This window comes from Anomaloglossus baeobatrachus, chromosome 4 (genome assembly GCF_048569485.1).
Source record: "Anomaloglossus baeobatrachus isolate aAnoBae1 chromosome 4, aAnoBae1.hap1, whole genome shotgun sequence".
Classification (NCBI taxonomy): Eukaryota; Metazoa; Chordata; class Amphibia; order Anura; family Aromobatidae; genus Anomaloglossus; species Anomaloglossus baeobatrachus.
Genome location: NC_134356.1, coordinates 320,248,940 through 320,270,831, shown reverse-complemented (window position 1 = coordinate 320,270,831; position 21,892 = coordinate 320,248,940). Strand labels below are relative to the sequence as shown.

The following is a 21,892-nucleotide window of genomic DNA, read 5'->3' as shown; positions in this document are numbered from 1 at the left end:
ATAGTCAGATCAGGAAGAACATGATGAGCCAGGCTGCAGCTCTGACCTTCTTGTTGCTTGTGTCCTTTCTACCATACATAATTCAGCCGTGTTTTGATTGGCCAGCATCACAGAAGAGAAAAAGCAAACGCCCAGATAGAAAAACGTTCTGTAGTATACACCTGTTTGGGAGAAGGGAAAATTTGCATCTTTATTACTGGGGAGCAAAACTTTGGAATGGAGGGGCAAAAAAAAAAAAGAAAGGAAACCTCTTCAGGAATCAGTGGAACAGCAGCAGTTGGGGGAGCAAGTCAGTTTAAATTCAAAATTCCTTTGAAATTTCCACATTAAGACATTTAACTGTACTGAAAGTCTGACGTTTACTTAACACCATGTATCGTGGAGATGAAATTATTCATGTTATAGAATTAGAATTTCCGTTTTCAGTAGTTTTCCATGTTTTATAGGCAGCTGGGTCTTGACTTGGTTCCACGGAAAGAGTTTGCTATGGTAGATCCGGAAGACATCAGTGTTACTGAATTATACAGACTAGTAAGTATGACATCGGTGCAATTTTTGGATATATAAAGTGACCTATATTTGTAAACCTAAAAATCTAAAACTGACCACTGTTTTCTGAAATATAAGGTAGTAATTTAGTAAGTTGTCCAAAACTGAAAACCATTGCTTTTTATTTGGAAAGAAATATCAAATTAAATGTTAATTTTCAGATAAAGTATGAGGTATCTTGTTGCATTCCATTTTGATTTATGTAGGACTGGATTTTTGAACTTTTTTTCTCTCTGAAGGAGGAAGGGCAGTACATAAATGTGTCATAAATCAAATTACCCTTTTAAAAACAATTTTTACTGAATTATTCTAAAATCTCAACCAAGTGTAGCATTCAGTATACCTTTCTATAAGTGCACAGAAAAGGGAGAAGATGTTACTGACTCTGTGTCGGTCACTCCCTCCTGTGCCCTACCTGTCAACAGAGGCAACCTAGATAGCGTAATGGTGCCCCCGCTCACCATAGGCTCACCCTGCCAATCCCTGTATGCCCCTGCCGAAAAAAGTGCAGTGCCTCATAAAGTGTCCAGTGATACATTAAAGTGCACCACAGTGCTTTAAATAAATTTTATCCAAATCGACAGCTGCAGAGTAGGTAAGATTATAGGATACGTCATAAGTACCCTATAATCTTACCTACCTTGTACCTGCCGATTTTGGATACATTTATTTAAGCCCTGTGCACTTTAATGTATCACTGGACACTTTGAGGCCCTGCACTTTATTCGGCAGGGATAGGCAGGATGAGCATACGGTGATCGGGGACGCCATTACGCTATCTAAGGTGCTGACCTCTGCTGACAGGTAGGGCACAGGGTCAGTAACATCTTCTCTTTTTGTGCACTTATAGAAAGGTATTCACTGAATGCTACACTTGGTTGAGATTTTAGAATAATTCAATAAAAATTTGTTTTTATAGGGTAATTTGATTTATGACACATGTATGTAGGAATGTACTAAAATGTGGCAATTGTTATGCAGCTACAAAAACCTTCATAGCATACACAGTGAAAGTCTGATCGTAGTGGTCGAATTGTACTTTGTAATGCACTTTAGCACAGATGCATGCTTTGGGTTTTTTTTGTTTTTTTTCCTGCCATTTTACAAGAAACGCCCCCCACTACTTTCTGAGCTCATAGTTCACTTGTCCTATTCAAGACTACATAATTTGCCAGCTGACTGAGAGAACAAATGGCAGCTGCTTATTGGGGTCTATGTAGAGAGGTGGGGGAGGAGGATGAAGGAGTTTCAGACATAGACAGACTGTGATTTATGCTATGTCATTACTTCTCTCAAAGCTAGATTCACCGCTGCATTGCGTAGTAATACTGTGTAATATTCTCCATGCAGCTTAACATGGAGTGCCGGAATCCCTCATTTCTGTGTACAATGTATGGGAGACTTTGTAGCTGCTAGAATCCATCTAAGGCTATGTTCACACAGTGCATCTTTTCTAACCACAAAGATGCAGCATTTTTGGCCCCAAAAAACCGCACCCGCAGCGAAAATACATGCGAGAAAGCATGCGTTTTTGACGAGTTTTGCTGCGGTTTTTTTCCGCAATTTGCCCAGTGTGTTTTGTTTTTTTTTTCTTCTTTAAGTCAAATCTATTGACTAGAAGGACTCAAAAACGCTAGAAAAACACAAAAAGAATTGACGTTCTGCATCTTCAAAAACGCAGCCAAAAAAAAGGTGCCCAGTGGGGACAGCAAAATAGAAATCTCCTAGACTTTGCTGGGGGAAGGAAATGCATGCATTTAGGTGCATCTTTGTGACCTCAAAAATGAAAATGCAATTAAAGATGCAGTGTGTGAACATAGCGTAATAATTCAAAGACAGCTGGAAATCCACGGGTGGAGACATTTATGCCCTAATTATGACCTATCCTATATATAGGTGAGGAGTGTCCATTATGGCAATATGCCATCAAAGTTAAATTATTGGGGGTCCAGGTAATGTAACCCCTACCTTGCACTACCTAATTAAGGAAATCTGACACTTTTATGGAGTATTGTGGTAATTTCAAAATGTTTTCAATGAACAAAGCCCTAGATCACAGATCTTGTTTATCCTCTTGCATTCAGATGGAGCACAGACACAGAAAAAAAGATACTCCAGTACCAGCAAGCAGCCATCACCTATTTGTACAGATGAAGAGCTTGATGTGCTCAAACCTGGGAGAGGAGCTAGAAGTGATCTTCTCACTTTATGACAGCAAGGAAAATCGACCAATAAGGTCGGGAGTTTGTTTCATTTGTTAAAACAAAAATTGGTTATTGTATTGTGTTTAATATAGTTTGTTCTGAACTCCTCTTTTTTTTTTTTTCACGGTCTTGACATTTCGGATTCTCCGTACATTGTTTTTATATAGAATTTGAGTTCCCTGCTTTTTTTTTTATCTGACGTCTTTGTCTGATCTTACTGCTTAAAAGACATTAGCCTTTCGAAAAACATTAAAATTATGATTGATCCAAACACCTATGATGTGTAGGCTGTATGTGGAGAGCAGTGGCGGACACAGACAGAACAGGCCTCTGTGCAAGAACCGTATATGGGCTCTTCACAGTCCAATAATGTGTCTGTGATAGAAGTTGCTTGCTGATTTCAAGGTGATAGTGGGGCCCCTTACATTTTGGCTCCCGTGCGGCTGCACAGTTTGCCCCAATTATATGACTGCCCCTGGTTGAGAGTGTATAGGTGTTTTTGCAATGTTTTAAAATTTTGTATCGTTTGCTTCTGTGAATTCTGCTTTAAAGTGTAATTCCACGTTCAAAAGAAAGATGGTACCATTTCTTTGCAGTAGAATCCTATTTCGAAATCACTGTAAGGCTATGTTCACACTGGGCTTTTTTAATGCATTTTTTTCCCTGACCAAAACCTGATCTTATGGCAGGAAATCTCCTTTGAGTCATCTGCGTTTTTTAGTGTCGTTTTTTCTGAGGTGCATATTTGCTGCTTTTTTTTCTACAAAATGGCTTGTGTCAATGAAAAAAACATTGCAGAAAGGCTGCAAAGAGTTGACATGCCCATTCTTTGAAATCTGCAGCAAAAACACAGGTATTTGACAAAACAGTGTGTGTATGAGATTTCAGAAATCTCATATGCTGGGACTGTAAAAAGCAGCTTTTTATTAGCATGGACTTGCATAAAAAGAATGCAAATCCGCAGCTAAAAAACACACCAAAAAAGCAGTGTGTGAACATAGCCTTAGAGGTTTTTGCTATTTACCCAAAGTACAGATCCCCTGAGGTCTGTAGGCTACGTCCTGCTTCTTCTAGGTTATAATCTTTTACACAGGGTCAAGCATCAGTAAATTTTACTGCGCTCACTCCACATTGAAGATGTTAACGAGGAGTGACCATCAGGCGTTGCCTAGTTTAGCGCAGAACAGCCCTCAGGAGGTCCATTCTGCTGGATAAATCACTGCAAAAACCTCAGACAGTGCCATTTAGAACATGGTTATATTGCAATGTCCTGCGCTGTCATTTTTTATCCTTAGAAGAGGTACACTTTAAAAAATAAAGCTTCACATGTCAGTTGACCCATTTAAGTAATTGAAACAAGATCTGATAATGCATAACGTATGGGATGACTAGCAATATATGAAGCTTATAAAGATCATGCAGTATGTAGGAAACCAAATATCATTTAATAATACAAGTTAAGTACTAATTATAAGCAGATCATGAGGAATGCCAGAAAATCAATACAGTAACCAGATATAGCGGCTCACCCACCAAACACTCGGCACGCATTTCACAAAGGCATTTAAATAATTGTGTAACCGCGTTTAATCATGTATTGTAAGCAGCTACTCTTGTAGCTATTCCCTCCGGCTAGTAGAGTGGCCCAGAAGCGGGAAACTACCCTTGACGACATCCAAAGGGATTGTCCAGAAGGGGAGGATGGAGCATGTTGCACTGTTTTTTTTTTGTGGAGGTGGGGATGGGGGGGAGGCATAAAAATGACTGAATTTGTGTACATGTAGCACATATAACAAATGGGTGAGGGCTGCCCAATTTAAATGAGGAAGCTGATAACTATTAACCTCTGTATCACAGGTGAAATTCAGAAATGTTAGGCTATGTGCGCACGTTGCGTAAATTCATGCAGTTACGCTGCGCTTTGCAGCGCAGCGTAACTGCATGCGTCCTGCGTCCCCTGCACAGTCTATGGAGATTGTGCAGGGGCCGTGCGCACGTGGCGTCTCAGAGCGCAGCGCTTCGGCTACTGCCGAAGCGCTGCGCAAAAAGAAGTGACATGTCACTTCTTTCCTGCGCTTTGCCGGCAGCTCCTGCTCTGTCTATGGCAGGAGCTGCAGGCAGAGCGCATGGAATCGGCGCTCACTACGGACATTTCTGCAGCGATCTAAAGCGCACATGTGCTCTTCAGATCGCTGCAGAAATTTCTGCAGGGCTAGTACGCAACGTGCGCACATAGCCTTAGTGCTCTCCAGAAATAAAGTAGTAGGAGGTAAAATATCTCAACATGTTAGTTGCTTTAAAAAAATGCGTATCCAAAATAGTTAACATTTCTAAACATTTAAATATGGATTTTTTTTTTTTAATTGGTTTTAGGCCAAGACTCTTGGAAACTTAAGATATCTTGCATAATAAATCTAAAATATCAAAGCTTTGAACATTCTGCACATGAAAGAGAAAAGTTTTCCCGATACGGAAAGCTCAAATGCCTAGAATGTATTTTCTTTTCTTTTCTCTTGATAATTCCCAGATTTTTTTGATTCTTGACAAGGTGATCATGCTGAACTTCGTTAGATTTACTGTTTAATATATCTTATAACTTTCTGCTTCTCTGTGAGGCTAGAGGAAAGGAAAAACTACATATAGGAGGAGCATTAGTGTGCGGCCATTGAATGTAATTGGTATGTTCTAATTGTTAATGATGATATTATAAAACCTATTGTGTTAGGAACAAGGTAATGTAGGATATTCTAGTTGCATGGGTATTTAGAGGGGTTGTTATGATGTCTGTGATTATATCGCAATGACCACTCTGAGCGCCACTTTTTAGAGTACCTGCCCAGGATGAGTTTTACTCGCGTTTTTGACGCTTCGTATGTTTGCTTCATCAAAAACGCTGCATTGTACAGTACAAGCAAAGTGGATGGGATTTATAGAAATCTCATGTCCACTGTGCTCCTCTTTTAGACTGTGTAAACACATCTGCGGCGCATTTTTTCCAAGCCACAGCATGTCAATTTCTCTTGTGGGAACGTTCTGTTTTCTGTGCACTTTTTTTACCATAGACTTGCATTAGATGCAAAAATTCCGCAGGTACATAACACACATGCATTTTTGGTGCATTTACGCTGCCGAAACGCGTGTCAATATCCGAAAGTTTCAAAAGCAAAAAACGCTTTACTTAAAGGATGACACACCAAACAGAGACCACAAACACAATTAAAAAATGCAAGTAAACTAAAGTGCAGAAATTCTACAGCGTCATAAACTTAACTGATACTGATGGTGGGAACATAGCCTTACAGATTTAGAAGGAGGTAGTATACAGTGTGTCCACCCATATCCTGTCCACCGCCATTAACTTGAGAACAATGGCAGCTATAGGCATAGAAGTGGTGTCTAGGCATAGTAAAGTAGCCATGTGCTACGCAATGAAACCACCTATAGCGCCACCTGGTGAAAAACGGAGTTAGCATTTTTATCTCGAAAACGGAACGAGATAGAGAAAAAAAGTGAACAAAAAATTGTAGGGCATCATCAATTCAATACGAATCGACACCTTGCATACAGAAATGCTATGATATGAAACCCATGACCCCCCAAAACATTGAATGCTGCTCACGCATATGGCGCTCATTTAACTTTGATGCTCAAAGTGGCCACCATCTGCTGCAATGCATATATGGACTCTGGACACCATACTGTATCTTGCTGCACGTTGTGCAATATGGTAGTTGACACGTTTGCACAAGCATCTGTAATACGTCATCGTAGGTCCTGCAGTGTTGGTGGAGGGGTCGCATACACCTGCTGTTTGATGTGACCTCACAAAAAGAAGTCCAATGGGGTCAGGTCAAGTGAGCGTGGAGGCTACTCCACTCAGCCACTATACCCAATGACTTGTAGGAAGGTCTCCATAAGGTATCGCCTCACGTCCGCAGCCTTGTGAGTTTTACACGTTCTAATCATAGCATTTCTGTATGCAAGGTGTCAATTTATATTGAATTGATGATGCCCTACAGCTTTGTAATTCACTTTTTTTCGCATGGCGACTTTACTATACCTAGACACCACTTCTATGCCTATTTCTGCCGCCGTTCTCAAGTTAATGGCAGTGGACAGAATATGGGTGGACACACTGTATATGGCTCCAGTAGATCTATTTAATTTTCATTGCTGAAGATGCAGTACATGGTGTATGTTTAAGGATTAGTTCATATTTGCAAATGCGATTCGCTAAATCCCAAATGAACTTTAATGTGCAGATTCTTGATACTAAGTTAAGTATGTGCTGCCCACTGATGTAAAGAAGCATACAGTAAAAACTAAAGTTGGATTGGCTGCTGTTTTAATTGGCTTCTTTGTCCTAATTTCACTTGCATGTTGAGACTGTCAGTGCATGCGTAGGAAGCTTTGCAGCATAAAAGATGGCTCCTTTTGAGAGAAAAAGGCGCTCTGTGCGAGGTTGTAATCATTACTTGTGATCAACAACCTCCTCAGATGGAGAGATTTTCTTCAATTTAATCACAAACACCCAATTAAAAGGCCTAAGTGGATATTGCTCATTATGTATAGACTTGTTAACATGTTGTGAGAAATATCTACTCGAGTAGTTCTGTCTTCATCTTACCATTCTGCAGAATTCTCACCTTTCCTTACCAGACTAGCGAGCTTGGGGGTGCTGATCCACTGTATGTTTGCGGTGTCCTCACTTCTTGGAATTCAATGTGTTCTTGTTAGTACTCTTCTTGCTTTGATCACCACTTAACTTTATAGATGAGGCTTATGGCATATAATGGACTGCATATCTGGCAGTGTCCTTCCCAAGTGAAGATTATATTTCTACATTCCTATTGTTTGTGCCATAATAATCAGAGTGGTATTTAGCCTCATCATAAGGCTCCCTTTGATACGTTTTTCGGATGTTCCTTTTTTGATCAGCGCTTCTGTTTGTCACTGATTTAGTGGCGATGTTATAATAAATAAGCCATCTTCACTAAACCCAAGCTAGATACATTTTTTAAATCCAGTTACTGAGGAGAAAGGCGTCAATTTACAAATTAGTACCAGGATTAGAGGATTTTTCTGGACTAAGTGGGCAGTTTATAAAGTATCTGCTTTGCAATTCACCAAAATGAATTTTGTGTACACTGGCAAGAAAACTTCTAGTTGTGTAATTGATTAAAAAAAAAAATTAAAAATTCAGGACTAGTGATTTTTTTTTCATGTGCTGATTTTGCTGCCGATGGTGCTCCATCCAGGAGTCTGTCACCCTAAGGCTATGTGTCCACGGTAGAATGTTGCTGCGGATTTTTCTGCATGAAAATCCGCGGCCTTCCCGCAAAATCCGCACCTTTTCAAGGGTGCGGATTTGCCGCGGATTTACCGCGGATTTTGGTGCGGATTTTTTTTTTTTTCCCAATTCTGAAGCCAAAATCCGGATCAAAATCCGCAACAATAATTGACCTGTTGCAGATTTTTCCGGATCAAAATCCGCACCAAATCCGCTGCGGAAAAATCCGCAGCATGGGCACAGCATTTCCAAAAAGCCATAGAAATGGCTGGGAAGTGTCGCTGCTGCAGATTTTCGGGAAATCCGCGGCTTTTCCGCGAGAAATCCGCGGCAAAATCCGCACATTTTCCGCAGCGTGGGCACATAGCCTAAGACTGAAATTAAACTATTTAGACTTTCATATGGGGGCCTTAACCATTATAAAATTTACAGTACCAGTTTAAATTTTATAAATTTATTTTTATTGAAAAACCGTTTTATTAGTTATATATAAATGAAGTGTCTTTGGGGCACTGTTGGCAAGACCCTCTCATTTACCAAACTGCGCCCCTTCCCCTTATGGTTCTTGTCAGCCTTCGCTTTGGAGCACTGCCTGATTTAAATCCCCTGCCCTACACATACTGACACTGCAGTGCCTAAGAACACACAGTCTCTGTATGTACAGGATTTCTCTCATCCCTCTCTTGTGTATAGTGGCCTATTGCTGCACACAGAATGACAAAGCACCAGCCGGCTTATACACGTAGGAGAAGGATAAGAATTCGCGCACACAGTGACATGTACGTGTTCTCTTCTCACTTTCTTATCCACATAGGCTTGCTGCTGGCTTGTGATCCTGTGTTTGGACAGTGGCCGCTATGAACAGGGGAGGGATCAGAATGTGCGAGCACTTACTGATGCTCTGTGTACTCCTTGTGCAATGCCAAGAGCTGGGGAATTCATTCAGGCAGTGCTCCAAAGCAAATGTTGTCATCACTGCTATGAAGGTGTGGAGGTTGGTAATTGAGAGGAGCAGAATGGTGCACCAAGTTTTTGTTAAGAATACATCTAGGCCATCTCATTTACATATCTAATAGAACTGTTTTTATACAGAACTAAATTACTAAAATCTCCAAATTAGTATGACTTTTAGAGGGCTAAGTCCTTAGGTGTTGGGATGACAAACTCCCTATAAAGCACCACTTTTCGCCGATTTGTGACCTACTGGTGCTCTCCAGTGTTTCATGGAGCGAGCCGGAGGACACAACATAATTCATGTCTATGAGAGCCTCATTCTGGCCTTTTTCTGGCTCTCACAGAGATGCATTGAGAGCTTGGGATGTTACTTCTGATCAGTCATAAGTTACAGTCACAAGATGGCGTTGAGAGTCTCAAGCGGCAACTGTAAAAGGTGAAGCTGCCGGAAGGTGAGTATAATACCGGGGTGAGGGAGCTTAGATTTAAAGCGCCACTCCACTGCTAAAAAACAAACAATGAAGTGGTGCTTTAAACGCATGTTATTGCTTTTGGCTAGACTGCTAAATCTCTACCTACCATAGAGAAACTGTGTACTCAAGAATGGCCCTGGGACCAAGTAGATTTCCATCCCGTTTAGATTCCAGAAATAAAGGTTTGAAAGCACAAGTAGAAGTACTGTAATAATGCAGAATCACATATAGAAGACTAATATATACAAGTTTACATTTAGAAGTTCTAGAAGTATTATGGTAAATGATGCTATATAAATCAGTGCAAGCAAGTTATCCACTTTTCAGGTAATGAGGAAGCAGACGTATTTACAATGCTCTGTCTGCCTGCGGATTGGTGGCGGCAGGGTTAAAGTCAGGACAGATTAATGATGATGCTGAGGGGTCTGCCTGATACTTGCACGGAGTTCATTGTAGACTATGAGCAGATTGCAGGGTTCTTGTTTGCATCTCGAATAATCGGCACAGTACAAGTGGCTTGTCTTTCATCCCCTCTCTCCCGGCTTGATGCATTATATATGTGTATATATATATATATATAATATACACAAAATGTTCTGTCATTGTGCTATTACACATATAACACTTCTAGAATCCCTACATAAACATTTACACCATGTGATGGGCATGACCTGATTTATTTTTTACTCCACCAATTTCGATTCCATTACTAATTGTCTTTGTAAAACTACAAAAATACTTTCATGACTTTTGTAAGGAAACAAAAGGGTTAACCACAGCTCAGAGCTAAGGCTCTATTTGCTTTGATAGAAGAATTTTTAGTGCTAAAATCCCATGTTGACCTGCTTAGATTAATCTCTTCAACGTTGGTTATTTTATAATCTTTTCTTTTCAAGACAGCTGAAATTGTAAAGCATTTTTTTGATATGTGCAGGTGTAAAAGCATTCTGGTCCCTTTGCCAGAGCTTTTAATGCATGTTGTTGGAGGGTGTGCTGCATTGCATTCACAATCTCATGCCACATGAGTCTCATTGCCGTGAATTTAGAGAAACTTCAAAGTAATTTAGCATTTTTAATTTTAATATGATCCTATCTAATTTAATATATGGTTCTTGGCTGTTTTAGCCCCTTGTCCTATTCAGACCGTGATGATTCTCCTATTCAGACAGTGATAAGTACTGATGAATTGCTGTGCTAGAATAACTGCATGATGGTTTGCATCTGGGCATCTGAACCATGAGCGAAAGTGAAGAGAATATTAGGATTGTCAAAACAAGATTTTCATTAAAGGAGATCTCCAGGAATAGGGGGGAAAAAAGAAATTTTAATAAATTTCATTATAAATTCCTAAATACCTTTTTATTTTGCAAATCATTAACATTTAAAGTGGCCTAAATCTTGTCAATCTTACAGAAACCTGTTATGAATATTAATAGAAGTGATAGTGAGCAAGTAGAAAGTTTTGCTGGTGTGACCTTGATATTACCTACACCACATACTGTCAAGCTATATTTTTACAATAGCAGAAGCCACTTGTCATTCAGAAAGACAGTGGTCAAAAAAATAATATAAATGGCTAGATTTCCCAGGACTGGCATCGTTTGAACTACTCAAAGATAGAATATTGCTAAGATAGAAAGTGGTGTAATTGCAGGAGATGAATACCTATAGGATACCTATGGCTAAGAGGAGAGTGGGGAGAGTTGGACTCCCGTACATGTGAAATTGGTGATCATAAATGGGAGGGGGAGAGGAGTTTTGTCTTGGTATAAATGCTTGATTATGCTTTGCAATATATACATTTTTCAAAATGTCAAAAACAATAAAATGTATCTTATAAAAAAAGAGAGACGGTGGTCAGCAGTGTGAGCAGCCATTTCTTACCTCAGCAAGCCTGGTATCTCTAGCATTAGATCAGAAAGACAGGGTAGACAGCAGTGTGAAAAGCCTCTTATTTGCTCAGCACCCCTAGTATCTCTAGTATTAGATCAGAAAGATAGAGTTGACAGAAGTGTGAGTAGCCTCTTTGTACCACAGCACTCCTGGTATACCCAGTATTAAATTAGAAAGACAAGGTGAAAAAAATTGTTTAAAAGAACTGAGAGTCCTCAGAGGTTGATACCTTTTAATGGCTAACTGAAAAGATGGTAATAATTGCAAGCTTTCGAGACTACTCAGGTCTCTTCATCAGGCATGGTATAACACAAAATCTGAAGAGTCACATATTTATACACAACAGGACTTAGAATAGTGCAGTTAAAAAAAAAAAAAAAAAAAAAAGTTATATAAAACAGAACTATCTCTATGGCAGGGGGGCAAACTGTTGTGGCCATAAATTTTGCTGCAGTTCAGTGTGAAAGTTTTATTGTCCTTTGATAAGGGTCTGGTCCACACTGAACTGCAGCAAAATTTATGGCCACAACAGTTTGCCCCCCTGCCATAGAGATAGTTCTGTTTTATATAACTTTTTTTTTTTTTTTTTTTTACTGCACTATTCTATGTCCTGTTGTGTATAAATATGTGACTCTTCAGATTTTGTGTTATATTGAGCCTGATGAAGAGACCTGAGTAGTCTCGAAAGCTTGCAATTATTACCATCTTTTCAGTTAGCCATTAAAAGGTATCAACCACTGAGGACTCTCAGTTCTTTTAAACAATTTTTTTATCTCTACTGGCTAACACTGTACAAAGATATATTTTACTTGTATCAAAGACAAGGTGGACAGCAGTGGGAACAGCCGCCTTTTACCACAGCACCCCTAGTATTTCCAGTTTAGTCCAGAAAGACATGATGGACAACGGTGTGTGCAGCCTCTTCTTATCTTCAGGACCCCTGATATCTCTGTTTTAACTGCGGATAACAATAATGCCGACGTCACATGGTACGATATATCTGGCAATATGTCGTCGGGGTCACGTCGTTAATAACGCACATTCGGCATCGTCAGAGATATCGTGCCGTGTGACATCTCCGAACGACTGTGAACGAGCAAAAAGGTTGGTCCTCCTTCTGAGCTCCGGTTGTTCATCTTTCCCGTGGCAGCACACGTCGCTCCGCGTGACACCTCGGAAACGACGAACACAGCTTACTTGCATCCCGCTGGCAATGCAGAAGGAAAAAGGTGGGCGGGATGTTACGTCCCGCTTATCTCCGCCCCTCTGCTTCTATTGGTCGGCTGCCGTGTGACGTTGCTGTGACGCCAAACGTCCCTCCCCCTTCAGGAAGAGGATGTTCGCTGCCCACAGCGACGTCGTCTGGGAGTTAAGTGCATGTGACAGGAGGTTAACGACTTTGTGCGCCACGGGCAACTAATTGCCCGTGACGCACAAACGACGGGGGCGGGTATGATCGCTCGTGCGATCGCACGATAGATCGTCCTGTGTGATGCCGGCATAATAAATGGGAGCACCTCTTCCTAAAAATTAAAGAATATGGTGGAGCTTTATCATTTTAGGACAGCGTTCTCAAAGTATAACAAGACGGGCCCATTTTAACCCTATATAAAATTATTTAACGAATACTTGTATTGAGATTTTCTTTGTTTACGTTTTATTTTATTTTTGTTACCATTATAACCCAGATTGTTAAAAAAAAAAGCAAAAAAAACCCAACAAACGATTTGTGTGTATTTATGTAAAGTGAGCTAGTGGCATCAAAGAGGAGAATGAACATTGCTGGGCTCTGGCCGTGTTAGTGAGAACATGCGGACACGCTAGCCGAGTTTAGACGTTACTCGGAGCAACTGTGTGATGTCTATGAGAAGCCGGGGATGTCCCCAAAATGCAAATTGAGAGGACATAACAGTTCCCTCTGCCCTTGACCATGTCAAGGGTGCACCAAAGCCCCCTCATTTGTATGTGAACTAACAGTAATATATGCTAGGATGATTTATATATATACTGACTATGTCCACTATCCTCACTGATCAGCCAGTTTAATATGCATTTTGTTGATGACACTCACTTTCATAGACATTATTGTCAGTATTTCTCTGACTTCTAGAGGACAGTCAGCAATGCTGATGTCTTGAAACTTTCCATGATCAGACCTGTAAAATAAAGTTGCTGCCTCTTATTGTATTTTTCTTTTGGTCTATTTACTTTACACAATCTTACAAGCCGTAGGAAAGATCCAGACTGACAGATTCAGCAATTACCATTGCAAAGCTGACGTTTTGTCAGGTTTGTAGCAACATGCATTGAATATTTAATAATTGTTCGGCACTGACAGACTTTTTTTTTATTTATTTATATGTTTTAAACTGAGGTAGGATGGAATTAAGATGATAACTCCAAATGTGAATTTCTTTATTTCTTATATATTTCAGTGAACGTTTTTTTGTAAGATTAAACCGAAATGGACTGCCAAAGTCTCCGGAAAAGACGGAAAGATATAGTTCTGTTTTTGTAGTAAGTATGCACTGTATGTTGTACTAAAGTCATGACTTTGCAGATGCAAGATGAGTGAAAAGAATATGTACTGGGATTTCTGTTGAATTTTTAAAGGGAATCTGTCCCAGTTTTGCATTTTTTTTTGAGTTATTAATATGGGCATTTGGGGTTATAAAGGTGGAATTAGCCATGCCTGTATGCTTTCTGGATGATGGGTGGTTTTCCAAAAATCCTCTTATATATCTTCCAGGCTATGGGGCGTGTGCTGCCTGGAAGATAAGCCCCGGTCTTCATTATACAGGATTCCTCCTCCACTTCTCTTCCCTCGTGCCTCTGTCACGACAGGTGGGCGCCTGCGCATAATACCTGTCGTCTATAACGTGCACTGTTCCGCCCTTCTGTCAGCACAGTCTTTAATTTTGATGTGCGCGGGCGCCGCAGAGTCACTGTGACTTCACACTGTAGGGGAGAGACGTCAGGCAGAATGCGCATGTGCTGAATTCCGGCTGCACACTTGACGTCACAGGGATGCAGAGAAGAGGAGGAAGAATCCTGTCTAATGAAGACTGGAGGCAGGCTTATCTTCTGGGCAGCGCACGCCCCCATAGCCTGGAAGATAGAAGATATAAAAGAGGATTTTTGCAAAACTATTATACAAGAGGCATACAGATATGGCTAATTTCACCTCTATGCTAATATTAATAACAAAAAAACCTCAAAAGGGTGATATTCTCTTTAAATGTCATAATGGTATGTGGCTTATGTGGTTTTTTTCCATGGTGTAAGATGATCATTGAAAGTCCAGTGTCAGATAGCTACAGATCCTGAGAATGAAAGGACAGCAGTGCAGTACTGGTTCAGTGCTGAATTTCTCTTAGGCCTGTGGGCACAGTGCAGTTTTTGGTGCAGTTTTTGGTGCCGTTTATTGCCCTGAACTGCGTGTATTTCTTTCCCCAGCAACGACTATGAGAATTCAGAAAGGCTGGGCACATGTTGCTTCCTTTTTGCCTGCAGTTTTGGATGCAATAAAAAGAAGCAGCATGTCACTTGTGTTTGCGTTTTTCCCTGCGTTATTCCATTGAATATAGTGTTTTTCTGCCAGCGGGTGCGTTTTTTTGCTGAAGAAACAAAACTGCAGTGTGCGCACATAGCCTTTACTGTATGCTCACACATTGCATTTTTGCTGCTTTTGTGGTGAAGGAAACATGTACTGTAGACAAATGGCACAGCAAAAACACAAGAAAAAATGCAGAAAATCTGGATTTTTGAAAGCCGCTTTTTTTGCTTCCAAGAGAGCAGATTTTCATTGCAGAAAAACTAGCAAAAAATGCAACATGTGAACATAGCCTAACATGCTTCCCTGCACAGCAGCAGCACTGCCCCATTCGAGTGAATGTTTACTATCATCCGTTTCCTATATTACATCTTTGCCATGGTACCTTACAGCTGACGTTCCAGGAAATAGTTATCAGATTTTAGGTTTTTGTTGTTTTGTTTTTCAATTTCCTCCTAAATCATATTTGACAAAAGTAATGTAAAAATATTTCAAATAGGATAATAAATATTGTAAGGAACAACCATTTCACCCAGTTGAGCAGACCATATTCTTTATGTATTATTAGCGTTTATAAAAATGCATTTCAGAAATCTTCTTCTGGGATTGGGGCATTTAATTTAGAAAAAAGGTGCATTCATAATGTTGATTACATTTCAAATATACATTTATTTTAGGACTTGAGCTCAAGTGACCTTCGGAAAGACATTTTCATTACAGTACACATAATCAGAATTGGTAAGAAATCTTGTTGGTGTTTTGAATCTTGTTAATTTCTGTAAATATACTACAAAATAGCAATCGTTCTTCTGTATGCTGGATTTATTTTTGTAAATGCTATTAGCAATTCCTTTTACTGCTGCTTTGAAAAAGTGTCACCTAAGGCTAGATTCACATTTCCGTTGTTTTGCATCAGTCACATGCGTTGCTTGACACTTGTGACTGATGCGTTGTACAACGGGTGACAAGAATTGAAATTCATTGTCACAAGAAAGCGGATTCCGTTGTAAATCCGCCGGCTTTTGAGAGCGATCAGCTGATCTCCCAGCGGCCGGTTTCTGTGAACGATCAGCTGATCGGCCGGCTATTGTGAATGATCAGCTGATCGCTCTCATAAGCCGGCCGCCGGCATTTGAGAACGATCAGCTAATCGCTCTCAAGCCGGCCGCCAGCTTTTGAGAGCAATCAGCTGATTGCCCGGCAGCCGGCTTCTGTGAGCGATCAGCTGATCTCCCGACCGCCGGCTTTTGAGAGCAACTGATCTACCGGCCGCCGGCATTTGAGAGCGACTGATCTCCCGGCCGCCAGCTTTTGAGAGCGACTGATCGCTCTCAAAAGCCGCCGGCAGAGAGATCAGCTGATCGCTCACAGAAGGCGGCTGCTGGGCGATCAGCTGATCGTTTGGCCACCAAAAGAGCATGCACAGCAAAATCAAAAGGATTCCGCTGCTCAAAAAACGTTACAAGCTGCGTTCCTGCCACCCGACGGTCAGTCCTTCAACGACTGATCAGTCGGGTGGTGTATGCAACGCAAGGGCATCAGTCACAATCCGCCGCTCATGCAAGTCTATGGGAAACAACGGAATCCGACAACCGGATTGCGTTGTTTTTCAGAGCGGCGGATTGTGACTGATTAATAAACAACGGAAATGTGAACCTAGCCTAAAAAGTAGGTTGTGCTATTAACAAATGCATAAATTTTTTTGGGCATCTAATAACCAAACTACAGAAATTTTAAGATTGACCAGAGTTCAGTTACATAGTTACTTAGGTTGAAATAAAACCTAGGTCGATCTAGTTTAACCTTCCAGTTGTTATAGAAAGATCTACTATTACAAAAGTAGTCTCTGGATCCTATTTGCTTATCCTTAGCGAGTGCCAGCATAGGCCAGGATACGTCCTGAGTAGAGATGAGTGGACTTGAACGGTAAAGTTTGGTGTTTGTATCGAAGACTATTTTGTACCGGACGTGAAATTTCCCCCAAAAATCAGTGTTTGAAGTTCGGATGCTTTACATATGCTAACCACTCCAGCGAGCATAGGCTGTGCTCTGATATGCTCTGTGTTCGGCCCAGTGCCGAGCTTCTTGCAGTTTCTGAAATGGTTCTCACTGAGAGTTACAACAATATTACTGGATGTAGTGTGCACAAAAAAAACCCCTGCCCTCCTTTTGATGTCCTTTGTTTATGGCTGCCTGTATGTGGACGGAGAGCCAAACTTCCCAATCAGTAACTTTCAATGGGATTCAAGTCAAGTCTGGGGCCAGAAGAGAACTTTATCTAAAGTCCAGCTGAACCCGCCGAACCCGGACTTCAACAGGTCCGCTCATCACTCCGCCTGAGCATATTGTTTTAGGTATGTGTGTATCTCAATACCCAGACCTTCATCAATCAAATAATTCTAAGTACAGTATATATCAGAAGTGTTCTAAACACTTAACTTGCATTTCAGGGAATAAAAAAATGTATCTCCTGTCCACTGCCAGAAATAGCCGTACATTGTACTTAGATTTTACCGGCAGTCTTATAAACCATGAATGGAGCAGAGGTTGAGCATATGCATCTCCACTCCATTCAAGACATAGCTGTCCTGAGCCCTGTTCTCCTCTTGCCAGGCCTCTGTTTTTTAGATCACTGATGGTGGGTGCACGCAAACCCCCATCTATCAGTATGTTATCCCCTATCATGTAAATAGGTAATAATTTGAAATATTAACTAAAACCTTTTAAGTGAGAGATCCCTGAAGATTGATAGCTTAGGAGCTACTTTTAAGAATAATAGGTCATATTCAGACACTTCTAATTTAAAAAGAAAAGTTCATTAAGCTGGGTTTAAGCAGGACGATTGCAGGGCACTTGACTACAACCTGCAGGTTCCAATAAGAACAAGGGCCAAAACTTGTTACTAGTACTGTCGAAATAAATCATAGAATGCATTAAGTAAAGTGGTAAATACTTTGAATATATATAAAGTATATAAATTGGATTATATGATGCTACCGATTCGTTACAATACATCAAAAAACTCCTGATCTGCAGTTCTGTCTAATAACAAATGGTGTTTTGGTTTTTTTTGTTTTGTTTTTTACCCTTGGTACAGTGTTTTGCTCACAATAACCTACAAATCACATTTGTTTACAAGGTCGTATGGGAGCCGGTGAGAAGAAGAACTCTTCTAATGTGCAATATCGTCGACCCTTTGGTTGTGCTGCTCTAAGCATCGCTGACCTCTTAACAGGAGAATCGAAAGATGACCTCATTTTGAAAGTTTATATGTAAGTTCTTTGTGTCCTTCACTTTTGTGCATTTTTCTCCAGAAGTATTGAAGCATCTATATAATCAGATGGAATATATGAAATGTCATTTTTTTTATCCCTGTCTGTGAGGATATTATTCTAAGATACAAGTTCTAGATATTTTATTTAGCATTCTATCTGTTGCTATAACAGTTATTTCTGTATCCCTTCTTTAGGTGCAACACTGAAAGCGATTGGTATCAGATACATGAAAACATTATCAAGAAAATGAACGCTCGATACAACCTAACAGGCTCAAATACAGGTTTGTAATAATCCATGGGTATGACAACTGCAGAGCCATTCCAATTACTACTATACCACTGATAGTATTCACAGATTTCCCATCTAGTGAAACTGTAAAAAAAAAAATGGAATAGCAAATGTACTTGGTTATGTTCTGCTGTAGGTATCGTACCATACCAGGGGCCCAAGAGACAGGAGGACCAACATCCAAAGCAGGTGGTACTGTGCATTACGATGAGCTTTAAGGCCAAATTACCTAAAATCTCTTGTGACTATTGTGATAAGTTGCTTTTGTTCATGTGTACCATTGATTTATGAAATAAAGCTTAACCTTTGGTTTAATTTTTAAGTGATTACATTTCACTTTACTGCTTTATATTGGGTGGTGAATATTTTCCATTAGCAGAACATATGTGATCACATTTGAGAGGGTTGTCTCAAGTTAATAAATTGATAAGATTGCAAAGTACCTGTAAAAACATGCAAGGTTGCAATTTACCCTTTTAATTGAAATCTTCTCCATTGTCCAGAAGAAAAGGGATTTCTAATTCTATAATGTACAGCTCGTCATCTAGATTACCATCTACCAGGCTCTATGCTTTATAGTCTGCTTGTGCCGTTGGGAAGCAGGCCAGATCAAAAGATCCTACCAGCTTCAGTCCCCTTGCCTGGCTCCCATGCTGCAGAGGCAAAATTTCCTTTGCGATCAGTCTTGGAGACAGTACAGTTCGGACCAGCAGCACCACCAGTCTGCAGGTCCGAACTGTCAATCATCAGGAACTCGCTTACCTTGGTCATGTACAGTGGGTACAGAAATTATTCAGACCCCTTTAAATTTTTCACTCTTTTTTGAATTTACCAAATGGCTGCAATGAAACAAAGTTCTTTTTTTTTCTCAGTAATGTACACTCTGCACCCCATCTTGACAGAAAAAAACAAAAATGTGGAAATTTTTGCATTTTTTTTTTTAAAAAAAAAGAAAAACTGAAAAATCAGATGATCATAAGTATTCAGACCCTTTGCTCAGTATTGAGTAGAAGCACGCTTTTGAGCTAGTACAGCCATGAGTCTTCTTGGGAATGATGCAACAAGATTTTCACACCTGGATTTGGGGGTCCTCTGCCATTCGTCCTTGCAGATCCTCTCCAGTTCCATCAGGTTGGATGGTGAACGTTGGTGGACAGCCATTTTCAGGTCTCTCCAGAGATACTCAATTGGGTTTAGGACAGGGCTCTGGCTGGGCCAGTCAAGAATGGTCACAGAGTTGTTCTGAAGCCACTCCATTGTTAATTTAGCTGTGTGCTTAGGGGTATTGTCTTGTTTGAAGAGGAACCTTCGGCCAAGTCTGAGGTCAAGATAACTCTGGAAGAGGTCTTCTTCCTAGATATCTATGTACTTGGCCACATTCATCTTTCCTTCAATGGCAACCAGTCATCCTGTCCCTGCAGCTGAAAACTACCCCCATTGCATGATGCTGCCACCACCATGTTTCACTTTTGGGATTGTATTGGGCAGGTGATGAACAGTGCCTGGTTTTCTCCACACATACTGCTTAGAATTACCACCAAAAAGTTCTTTCTTTGATCAGACCAGAGAATCTTATTTCTTATAATCTAGGAGTCCTTCATGTGTTTTTTTGCAAACTCTATGCGGGCTTTCATATATCTTGCACTGAGGAGAGGCTTCCGTCGGGCCACTCTGCATAAAAGCCTGACTGGGGGAGGGCTGCAGTGATAGTTAACTCTGTGGAGCTTTCTCCCATCTCCCTACTGTATCTCTGGAGCTCAGCCACAGTCAACTTGGGATTCTTATTTACCTCTCAAACCAAAGCTCTTCTGCCACGATTGCTCAGTTTGGCTGAATGGCCAGGTCTAGGAAGAGTTCTGGTGTTCCCAAACTTCTTCAATTTAAGGATTATGGAGGCCACTGTGTTCTTAGGAACCTTGAAAGCTGCAGAAATTCTTTTGTAACCTTGGCCAGATCTGTGCATTGCCACAATTCTGTCTCTGAGCTCCTTGGGCAGTTCCTTTGACCTCATGATTCTCATTTGGTTTGACATGCACAGTGAGCTGTGAGGTCTTCTATAGACAATTGTGTGCCTTTCCAAATCAAGTCCTATCAGTTTAATTAAACACAGCTGGACTTCAATAAAGGAGTAGAACCATCTCAAGGAGAATCACAAGGAAATGGACAGCATGTGACTTAAATATCTAAGTGTCTGAGCAAAGCCTCTGAATACATATGACCATGTGATATTTCAGGTTTTTTTTTTAAATTTTGCAAAAATTTCTACATTTCTGTTTTTTTTTCTGTCAAGATGGGGTGCAGAGTGTACATTAATGAGAAAAAAAAAAGAACTTTTTTGAATTTACTAATTGGCTGCAATGAAACAAAGAGTGAAAATTTTAAAGAGGTCTGAATATTTTCCGTACCCACTGTATGAAGCCAGGAGCAGTGCGCTACTGAGGATTCAGCTTGACAAAATCCCTTTAACAGATTCCCTTCTGTTTTGTGAAGTTGTATTAAAATAAGACACAAAACCATAAAAAGAACAAGCTGATTGGGAGACTAGTCTCATGTAACATACATTGAAAGGTTTATCCACTGTTCTGACAACCTCTTCTCAGTCGGAGGCTTTGCCCCCATTACAGTAAAAACACTTCTCACTTCCGGTCCATAACTTGTACGGATAAAAGGAACAAAGTGGTTTAATCTGGGCTGCTGTTGATTTAAAGCAAAAGGGAACCAGGAGAAACAGATTATTAGCCATTCCTCCTTGTTCCCTTTTGCTTCACATCAACAGCAGTGCAGATTCAACCACTTTATTCCTTTCATTCCTACAAGTTATGACCTCTGGTCCTGTGGAGTCTTCGACAGCTGTTCTTATATCACACATTATGTTTGTGTTGTGGTGACCATAATCGTACAACGTGAGCAAGTCACCCTTGCCGTTCTTATTTATACATCGGATAAAACCCTATTGCACTCTCTTTATACCTTACCTCCTGCTTTTGTTTCACCTCCGGTCCAGGCACCTTTCCAGCATTCGTTCTCCCAGGGTTCACTTGATATTGTGTGTAGCGCGTAACGTCACAATCAGGACTGTTTCCCTCTCCCGCCTTCCAACAAATCGAACATTAAGAAGAAGTCAGGGCTGTGACTGGCCACTCTTATCCTATTGATGTTTGATACGTCCGAAGGCAGGGAGAGGGAAACCAGCTCTTATGTGGCTCACGTTATGAAACAACTTTATGTAAGCCCTGGGAGAGTGAGTGCCAACACTGATGGAACAGCGCTACCTCCGGAGGTGAGTATAAGTGTTTCCTTTATTGTAATTTGGGCAAACATTCAGATTGAGGGGGTGTTATCCAAGACATGGACCTTTTAACACCTATGGGCAATTGAGTCACGTGCAACTTGCGATTTGTGAAAGAAAA

At 40.5% G+C, this 21,892-nt stretch overlaps 1 protein-coding gene across 3 annotated transcripts in view; it reads left to right on the top strand.

Moving 5' to 3' along the window:
- The window catches only part of DOCK4 (dedicator of cytokinesis 4), a 415,128-nt gene that overhangs the window by 153,407 nt on the left and 239,829 nt on the right, over window positions 1-21,892 (top strand). For all 3 annotated transcript variants that reach the window (XM_075345007.1, XM_075345008.1, XM_075345006.1), the window contains exons 7-12: window positions 447-531; window positions 2,634-2,785; window positions 13,799-13,880; window positions 15,594-15,654; window positions 18,056-18,188; window positions 18,386-18,474. In XM_075345007.1, the coding sequence (XP_075201122.1) occupies window positions 447-531; window positions 2,634-2,785; window positions 13,799-13,880; window positions 15,594-15,654; window positions 18,056-18,188; window positions 18,386-18,474 (602 nt within the window). The remainder of the gene's footprint in view (window positions 1-446; window positions 532-2,633; window positions 2,786-13,798; window positions 13,881-15,593; window positions 15,655-18,055; window positions 18,189-18,385; window positions 18,475-21,892) is intronic.